General features: G+C 33.7%; 1 protein-coding gene across 1 annotated transcript; it reads left to right on the top strand.

Moving 5' to 3' along the window:
• Positions 1-1,179: 1,179 nt before the first annotated feature.
• LOC107850878 (protein SEEDLING PLASTID DEVELOPMENT 1) lies at positions 1,180-7,630 on the top strand. The gene is made up of 9 exons (XM_016695677.2): positions 1,180-2,006; positions 2,876-3,090; positions 3,244-3,394; positions 3,491-3,682; positions 5,139-5,301; positions 5,416-5,942; positions 6,233-6,409; positions 6,601-6,756; positions 7,003-7,630. Exons 1-9 carry the CDS (start codon positions 1,518-1,520, stop codon positions 7,300-7,302), a joined length of 2,370 nt encoding a protein of 789 aa, XP_016551163.1. The 5' UTR covers positions 1,180-1,517; the 3' UTR covers positions 7,303-7,630.
• The last annotated feature ends 2,939 nt before the right edge of the window (positions 7,631-10,569 follow it).

The following is a 10,569-nucleotide window of genomic DNA, read 5'->3' as shown; positions in this document are numbered from 1 at the left end:
AAAAGTGAACCAAAGATAGTTAAGAAATTAAAATGTATTTCGATAAACAGTTGCTAATGTAGTTCAAATAAAAAGTTGACATACTTGATAGTTCAAATATGAAACTCAAAAATTTAAAATACTTCAAATATATTCTTGATTTAACTCAAAATTATTTATTACGAGAAATAAAAATTAAAGACAAACACAAAATACCAATAAAATTGCAAATGAACCATCAAACTTTTTGAACAAAAAATACTTTTTGGTTTCTCCCGATGTCTAATTACCTGTATTGAAGTTTGATTAAATTCGTACTCACGTCAAAAAGTTTCACATTAGAGATAAAACGCTCCTTAGCAAAGGCGACTCCCATATTCAGGAATCAAACTCAAGACCGTGATTAAATTCGTATTGGTGTAGAAAAATTTCACATTAGAGATAAAACACTCCTTTGCAAAGGCGATCCCCATATTTAGAGGGATTCTTTGTTAAATGGCCTTTTCAAGTCTTTCTTTTTTAATTAAATAGTCTACAAGTCTATTATCCATCTGACTGACATATAGACAGATCGATTATCGATCCGATAAATTGATTATCGATCCGATCTATATATGGACAAATTGATATCAATTCGACCTATGTATGGACAGATCGATAATTAATACGATAGATGAGAAAATAGAAGTAAGCCATTTTGCTAATTGAAAATTGAAGAGGCTTAATAGCCAATTTTTCTCATATTCAGGGGGAATCAAACTCGAAAACCTTGTTAAATTTGTATTCGCATCGAAAAGTTTTACATTAACGGTAGAACACTCCTTAGCAAAGGCAATCCCATATTCAAGAGGAATCAAACTCGATACCTTGATAAAATTCGTATTTGCATCGGATTATTTCACATTAGGAGTACGATAGCAATTCCGTATTCGGGAAAAATCAAACTCAAAACCTTTGATTGAATAGATGTTTAGCCATGAAAATTTTTCTTTTTTTTCGTAAAATTATTTCACTTTAGTGAAAAAGTGAAAACAAGAGATTGACCATGAAAATTTCAAATATAATTTCAGAGTTATATTTGAAAGCTTGTTTTCATTCATACTTCTCTCACAAAATTTTAAGAACTACTTTAATTTATATTCATCATCAAATTTAGCTTCAACTTCAATTTTTAAAAAATTATGATTTTCATAATCAAGCGAAGCCTAAAGATGAATGAGTACTTATCACTCCGCTGCTTGTTCAACAAAGTATTTTCAAGCTAATTTAGTTAGAAGTGTCTCAATATTATGTGGCCCGAAATCAAAGCCTCCCCACGTGGTTCCTTCTCCATGGTCATTGTAATGTTCTCTTCTTCTTCTTGCTAATGGACCCTACTTTCCCTCCCTTACCATAGGAGATCCTTTCGAATCTTCTTCTTCCTCCTCCTCATCGTCTTTAGCTAACCCCATTTACACACAAAAAAATCTTGTACAGTATAAAAAGAAAGAAGAAAATAGTGTAACAAAAGTGGGATTTTGTGAGCTGAGTTGAAGAAAATGAGCACTTTGAATTCAACATTTATCTTAATTGATCTTCAGAATTCTTGGTATTCAGCTAAGCAAATACCCAATTTACCAAATTCATCTTTCTCTTATTCAACTTTCACTGCGGCATTTCGTCGAACACGTGGTGTGCGGAGTAAATCCTCCTCGTTTAAATCACCGGCGGTAGCGTCGATTCAGTCACCAGAGATACGGAGACCGAAGGAACGTTCAAGTGGGGAAACTGTGTTGTCATTGTTTTCGAATAATTCGGGTTCTAATTCGAGTTCAGGGGACGCAGTAGTGGTGTCTGATTTGAACTTGTTCTTGGAGATTGTGCCATTGAGGATGAGAAATGAGCTGTTTTTGCATCAAGAGATTGGGGAGCTAGTTGAGGTGGTTATGGATTTAGGTAGGAAGCCGCTCGCGCGATTTCCGTCAGGTGATTGGATCATTTCTGAGCAGCCTGTGAATCTTGAAGATCTTAGCCATGCCATTTCCAAGGTTGTATAACTAAATATAATACTCGTGGTCGTTTTAATTTATTTGTCTGGTTTTGAAATGACATGGAGTTTAAGAAAGTAGAGGACTTTTGAATCTTGAGGATGTATCAAAACGTTCTTTGATGTTGTGGTTTTAAACATGTTACGTAGAAAACTAGAATTAAATAGTTGTAAAAAAGGGAAAGATATGAACTTTTTGGAATAGATATGTATAGTTTAACTGGAAATAGTAGGATTGACTTTATTATGTAGTACTACCATAAGGGTCGTTTGGTAGTATGCATAAGAACAGAACTGAATAGGGTGCAATAGTAATGCTAACATTATTTTTTATTGATTGTTTGGTTTGTTGTATTAAATGAATAGGGTGTATTAATATAAGAATAATACTGAAAGAGTGTATTAGAACAGGAATAGTTCTCGTATTGCTAATGCCACGGTTTGCTATGTATATGAGTAGTACTTAACGGGATTTTATTAGTTATAATATGTTGAAAACACTACCAAATAAGAGATTAGGTAATACCAAAACTAATACATGTGTTATTTTCTGTAGCAGGATAGAAAATTGTGGATCTGATTGAGAGATAACCTTTATAAAATAGAAGTAAAGAATAAAATTAAAGCTTGGGCTTTCCCTTTATTTTATTTGATTCGATGATTGGGAGTCAAAACTCGTTGATCCGAATGCGACTAGTATAGTAATTAAATAAATAGAAGCACTTCTCTTTTGTCTCTGTGTGCATAAGAGCTGGTCCTAATGCAGCTAATGACATAAATAAATAAATAATTGCATATGTGTAACATAGTATGAATGTATGGTTATGAAATTTGTTGCTTAAAGTTGATGAAAGTTGCTTCATTATTTAGGTGGGGGATTTCTCAGATGACAACCGTTCTGGTATTGATAGTTCCCTACATCGTATTAGTGCAATTAGAAACCGTAAAATGCAAATCATAGGCCTTACCTGCCGAGTAGGTCGAGCTGTATCTGGAAGTGCTGAGATTATACGTGACTTGGTTGAAGAAGGTGGCTCCATCTTGGTGATAGGTCCACCAGGAGTTGGTAAAACTACCTTAATCAGGTATCAAATTACTGTTTGATTTGTATTAACCTCCCAAAAGTGATTGGTCATGATTGTATACAGCTACTTATCACTACTCAGCTTTTTTCCCATAATTATCTTAACAAAGAACGGCTGGTACCTATCAATGAATGTGAAGCTCTCCATGTGCAGAGAAATAGCCAGAATGCTGGCAGATGACCAGAAGAAACGAGTCGTTATTGTTGATACGTCTAATGAGATCGGAGGCGATGGCGATGTTCCTCATTCAGGTATTGGTTGTGCAAGAAGGATGCAAGTCCCAAATGTTAACCTGCAGCATAATGTGAGCAGTGGACTAAAATTCGTTGAAATTTCCGCACTTCTCATAACCTCTGAACCGCAATCTAATTTCTCGTTCTGTCTCTCTTTCTTTGGGCAGGTAATGATCGAAGCAGTTGAAAACCATATGCCCCAGACCATCATAATAGATGAAATAGGGACCGAGCTTGAAGCTTTAGCTGCTAGTACAATTGCTCAGAGAGGAGTACAGCTTGTTGGGACTGCTCATGGAACTACTATTGAGAGTATAATAAAAAATCCATCCTTGCAGATGCTTGTTGGCGGCATAGAGGTGTTGAACCCTGTCCCTCTTCATTCTGATTATACGTGGTCCTCTGCACTTATATTGGTCGGACTCTCCAAAAATGCCGATGGATGTGTTGGATGTTCCAAGAGTAGTGTCCTTTTGGAGGATCCGACATAGGTACGGCAATATTTTTAGAGAGTCCGTGCAACATAGTTCTGTACTATAAGGGGCCGTTTGGTTTGCGGGACTAGAGTCAATAATCCCGGGATAAAATAATAATCTCGGGATAAAAATGTAACTCACTCGTTTGGTTGTAAATATTTGGGATAACTTATCCCGGGACTAATAGTTAGTCCCGGGATAAGTTATCCACCCAAATGGTGGGATAACAATCCCAAGACTATTTTTCTTTGGTATAAAATTATACAAGGACAAAAATACCCTCATTTTCAATTCTCTCTCTCTCTCACACACGCACACACACACACACACACATATATATATATATTCATAAATAATAAATTGTGTTTAATTAACGTATAATATATTAATAAATAAATTATATATATATATATAATAATAATTAACGTAAATTGGTAAACTGTATAATAATTTTGTTTTGAACGTATAATATATATTATGAGCAGTATAATATATTATGAACATAAATATATAGTATGAATAACGTATAATATATTCATAAATATATATAAATTAGATATTCATAAATTATGTTTAATTAACGTATAATATATTCATTAATTATGAATATAATATATTACGTAATATATAACGTAATTACGTAATATATAATGTATAATATTATGAATATATTATGAATATATATACGTTAATTATGTTTAATTATATGTATATTATGTTAATATATTTAATTATAATATATTATGTTAAATTATGTTAATTATATTTAATTATATATAATTTAATTATATATAACATAATATATAACGTAATATATTCTCACACACATAAATTATGTTTAATTAACGCATAATATATTCATAAATAAATAAATTTTGAACAGTTTACCGTTCAAAATGGTTGTAAAATATATAAATTATGTTTATTTATATATTTTAATTTCTCTAAAAAATAATAAAAAATTTTAAGAATGAATATTTAAAGCTTAAAAAGAAATATATATATAAGTTAAATAAGATGGAGGGTATTTTGGTAATCAATCAATTTATTCCTAGAAATTATACCATGCATATTACTTTGGATACAACAAACCAAACACTCAATAAAAAATAATCCCAGCATAACTAATCCGAGTATAACTTATCCCATCATAACTTATCCTAACATAACTAATCCCGGTATAACTTGTTTTCAAACCAAACAACCCTATACATGTGAACAACTGTATGTTAAGTTTCAAGTTGGTTTTATCGTTTCTCAGAACAATGTTCAGTCAGATTTTCATAGGGTACAGTTTTCATCTACCCCTAATATGTTATATTTTTTCAATTTGGATCAGAGTGTTACTCTTGGTGATGAGGAAGCAAGGAAAAGGAAAGTACAGAAAACAATTCTTGAGAGGAAAGGCCCTCCAACCTTTACATGTGCTGTTGAGATGATATCAAGAACTGAATGTCGTGTTCACCATAGACTAGATTTAACAGTAGATGCTATATTAGCAGGTATATTAGAGTTTGCTGTCTCCCATCCTTTCAGAATCTTCTGACATTGTGAAATCTGTGAACTACATTCAGCAGCTGATATTAGGTTCTAAATTTAACCTTTTTTGGACGCAGGGAAAACTCCTTTGTTTGAGTTACGGAGATTGGAGGGTGAAGCTGAAAACTTGACCGAGTCTTCTTTGTTCACTCAAGAGGACCAAGTTAATGACTTTGAGCTAACTGATAAAGTGGAAAAGAAAGATAAAATGGAGGCCGACAGGGAGTATGTAAAAATGAAAGATAAAGTGGAGCCTGATATGGAGTATGTAAAAAGGAACAAAGATAAAATGGAGGCCGACAGGGAGTATGCAAAAACGAAAAATAAAGTGGAGTTTGATATGGAGTATGTAAAAAGGAAGGATAAAATAGAGTCTGATATGGGGTATGTTAAAATGAAAGGTAAAGTAGAGTCTGATAGGGAGTATGTAAAAGATAAAGATAAAGTAGATTATGTAACTTATAGCATGCAATCCAGTAACAAAGACAAAAAGGTAAAATTTGAGTCGGACGAGGAAGACGATGATCATCCCAATTCCAAGAAATCGAGCACTATTGGATATGCCAGAAAAAGGACCTCTCCTGTGTATGTTTATACATATAAGGTAAGTTCATGATTCCTTTTAGGCTATTATCATTTGGAGATTCCTGTTTGCTTTTTTTGCCTGCAGTACATACTTCGTAAGGGGACACAGGAAAAATTACTTTGAAGTATATGTTTGGATACATATTATTTGTCAACGAAATGAAACTTAAAGATGTGTTTATTAGCAAACAGATGTGAATTTTCTTGAAATTATAATGCATTGTTGGGGCTAATGGAGTCGCAAAATCTCAACTGCATAAAGTCGACATTGCTGTGTATCAAGCCTAATCTATTTCTGGCATATTGTAGATTCAAGAAGTTGATCTATTGCAAGTCGCAACTGTTATGGGGCTAGAGGAAGACGTTGAAGTAACAGATGATATTGGTATTGCAGATGCTATTCTTGCATCTAGTGCTGAAATGAAGCAGAATCCTTGGATTCGTAGTGTTGCCAAATTTCATCAAGTGCCTGTCTTTGTTGTAAAGGTATCCTTAATGCCCTTTACTTACATATTTTGTTTGTTTTGGGTCAATCACATGACCTTGTAGATTGTTGTGAACCAAGAAACTCAATTTTAATATCTTTGGCTGGGGAAAGACGCTCAAGATTCACCTTTTTCCTCTTACTCAAGATTAGCTGCATATTTGACATTACCATTTCTTTGCTTATTATGCAGTCAAGCACCATGGCGCAAATGGTGAAAGCTATCCGTATGATTCTTGGAATGGATTCTCTTCACTCAAAACAACCATTAAAAGATTCGTCTGATATTGAAATTCAAGATGATGCACCAAAAAGGAGACCTACGTTGGAGGAGATCGACGCCTTAGAGGTTTGCCTCTTTAACTTCCGGGATATATGTTTGATAGTGAATCAGGAGCATTTCCAGGGGAGTTGTTATCCCGTTTATTTTTTATTTATACTTCTATAAGAAGGTAATAGTAATGCAATTGGTGGATGATCATCATAATTAAATTTTAACTTGATCAAGATGTGCATGATGAGCACAACCAAAGAAGTTGGTTCCTCACATTAGAAACTCAATTGATAGAATGTACATTTCTACGTCTCATGATAGGAGGTTCGCCTTGCAATTGAGTATATCGTCATACCTGGTGGCGAGGCTGTTGAACTTCTCCCAAGGCGCTCCGAGATAGTTGCCCAACAACTCAAGCTAGTTGAGAGTTATCAGCTAGCTGCAGAAAATTCAGGTACCGAATCAAACCCAAGACTGCAAATCCTTCCTCAGAAACTATACAAGAAGACTTCTGCAAAGCTTTCGATATCTAGTTCAAGTCAGAATATCACAGGTTCCGACTCATTGATTGGGAAGAACGGAGGCACTAGTGTTGCTCGATTGCCTTTCTTGCCTGAATAATTCAGATAAGTTCCTTTGCAGCCGATTCAACGTTGGTTGAACATGGTAAAAGTCTATGTACAGTGATGTATATTCCATTGTTTGGTCTAGTTCTTTTCTTTGCTGTGTTATCAGCTCGTTTATTCGTCGCTAAAATTTCTTTTAATACACTGTACAGTGATGTAAATCTTCCAAAGGAATGAATGTGGTAAAACTCATTCCATAAAAATAAAATCAACCTTGGAAGCAAAACTAGTATAGGAGTCCCATTATACTGTATTGTTCCATTGTATGGAATGTTTATTATTGAAAGGAATAAAATTATGGTTTTGTTGATAGTTTCTGGGAATATCATGTGTTCATTCTAAATATCCATGTAGTACTCCCTCCGTTCTTTTTTAGTTGTCATGTTTCGTTTCTTCAAAAGTCATGTTGACTAGTTTTCAAAGCTACATTAGATTAGATTAATTTAATGTTTTAAATTAATTACAGGGAATATCATGTGGCCATTCTAATAATCCTAGAGGTACTTCCTGATTGTCGTTTGGTTGGAAAACAAGTTATTCCGGAATTATTAATTTCGAAATTAGCTATCTCGGGATTAGTTATCCCATTCTCAAAGAGGAATAAGAAAAATATTATAATCTCGGGATGAGTCATTCCATGCATTTTGTCCTTACCAAATATGTGATAAGCTTCTCTTCTAAATTAATTCATTAATTCGGGAATTAGGTAACATTATCCCTCCTTCCAAACAACTAGTGTTTAGAAAATGCTAGTGCTTTTCTACGTGAACGCCAACTATTTTATGTACTAGGTTGAGTCCCTTCTTTTTTTTTCCTGAATATATTGTGCACAAAAAAAGGTGATATTTATGTATGTGTGTATGTATCTTCATCATGTTATGACATGGGACCTCTTGAGCCACTCAATCCTAAAATCTACAATTGAGTTGCCTGAGTTAGAATTTTCTTTAAGAATTCAAAATATAAAAAGATAAATTTAGGAAAAAAATTACAGTGTTAATATGTAATCATATATACAACAACAATAACATATATGCATACACTCACTCTGAAATCTATGATCATTCTATTGTATTTTGATGGTGAAGCTTAAGTCACCACCCATCACATGACTCTCAACCCTACTTGTGATGAATCCCACGAAATATTAGACGCAACATCCTTTGGCCCATATTTTATATATACATAAAATAAATATTTTATCAGTCTCTAAAATATAGTTTTTCGATGAAGACACTCCTTGAGTACATGTGGCTTCATCACTCATAACATGAGATTGTCCAAAATCATATAAAGAAGTAAAAACATAATTATCCCTGATCTTATCCGAGATTTGTAAAAAGATACCTAAACTTTAACTTCGATCTATTACCCCACGATTCTTCTTTTTTTCATTGCAAACACACCATTTTGACCCTCTGCGTGTATACGCGCGCCACAGACGGGTGAAAGAGCTTAAATTTGACTTTTTTGACCACTTAAAAGCTGCCACGTGTAAAATAATTTAATATATAATTTATATTCTTTTTTTTTAAAATAATATTTATTATTTTTTAAAATTATTCCTACCCCCTCTCCCTTCTCCCCTCCCCCAACCCACCCACTCTTTCTTCTTCAACTCAATTCACCATTAAAGCTTCCATTGAAGGTTTTTTTTTTTAAATCATTCATTAAAGCTCCATTTTATAACTAAATCATATCATTTAACTACCCACTATTTCTTCTTCAACACAATATCTTCTTCAACACCATTAAAGCTCTTCAACACAATGTCACCATTAAAGTTTCTCCATTGAAGCTTTTTTTTTTTTTTTAAATTATATCATTAAAACTCAATTTTTCAGTTAAATCATATCATGTAACTATCTTTAAAACTCAATTCAATCATAAAATTTTCAATTCAATCATACATTTAGTTTTTGAATTGATTTGAAAAAAAAAATGGACGGGCAGAGAGAATGGTGATGGGGGGTTGGGGTGTTTGGGAGAGATGTTGATGGGGTAGGGGTGTTGAACGGGGGGGGGGGGGTGGGGGGGGAGGGAGGGAGATTTGCGGGAGGGGGGGGGGTGGGGGAAGAGGGGGTGGGGTGTTAAACTAAATAAAAAGTAAAATTTTATTAAAAAATAAAAAAAAATATAAATTAAACGTATTTGACACGTGGCAGCACCTGCTTGGCGCGTGTATTTCACTCTCATTGTTGTGACTGAGATTCAGCAAAAAATGGTGTGTTTGCAACAGATTAAGTAAGAATCGTGGGGTAATGAGTCGAATTCAAAGTTTAGATATCTTTTTAAAAATCTCGGCCAACATCAGTGGGGTAATTATGTATTTACTCTATAAAGAAATTATAACTTGAATCCTCAACCAATGTGGGATTTTATGCTCTTTCACTCTGAAATCTATGACCATTTCATTGTATTTTGATAGTGAAGCTTAGAGTCACCATCACATGACTCTCAACCCAACTTGTGATGGATCCCATGAAAAGTTAGACGCAACATCCTTTGGCCCATATTTTGAGATGCTTATTTAAATATTGTCTCATCATAAAAGAATGCAAAAGTTGGAGACATTATATATTTCAATAATAATACTTAAATATTTACATGACTGCTTATCTTATCATATAACATAAAAAATTTATTTTGATGAAAACATCTATTATAATAAAATGTAGTTATAAAATAGTCAATTGTTAAAAGATCCGATTGTATCTATGGACATGCTAAAAGATGGACACATAGTTATATCCCTCACTTGAATAATTCAGTTTAATTCCTAGAGAATAACACTTTGACTGGGTTGTCTATCTGGGGGACGCCAGTTATTGTTGTTGTAGGTGGGCGTCGATTATTGTGTAGTGCTGATGGAGAATTAGTGACTCATTGAATAACTATTTTAGTGACTTGTGTGGTCATCTTTTCGAGGTCCTCATGTTTGAGGAACACTTCGTGATCAAGAAGCTTATCAAAAAGTTCTTTGTAATTGATTGGAGAATTACGTGCTCGTATAGCTGCTGAAATATCACAAAACTCTAGACTGAGTTCACTTAAAATTTTCACCACAAATTCTTTGTTATTGATCAGTGAATCGGCTGTGGCGAGCTTATCAGAGAGAGAGTGAATCTCACACAGATATTCAACAATAGATTTATTGTCTTTACAGATGCGATTGAAATGGTGACGGAGGTTAAATATATGGGTTTGCGATTTGTTCACAAAGGAGATGTGAAATTGATCCTAGAAAATTTTGAAGTTGTCT

This window comes from Capsicum annuum, chromosome 12 (genome assembly GCF_002878395.1).
Source record: "Capsicum annuum cultivar UCD-10X-F1 chromosome 12, UCD10Xv1.1, whole genome shotgun sequence".
Lineage (NCBI taxonomy): Eukaryota > Viridiplantae > Streptophyta > Magnoliopsida > Solanales > Solanaceae > Capsicum > Capsicum annuum.
This window is presented reverse-complemented; position numbering and strand designations above follow the sequence as displayed.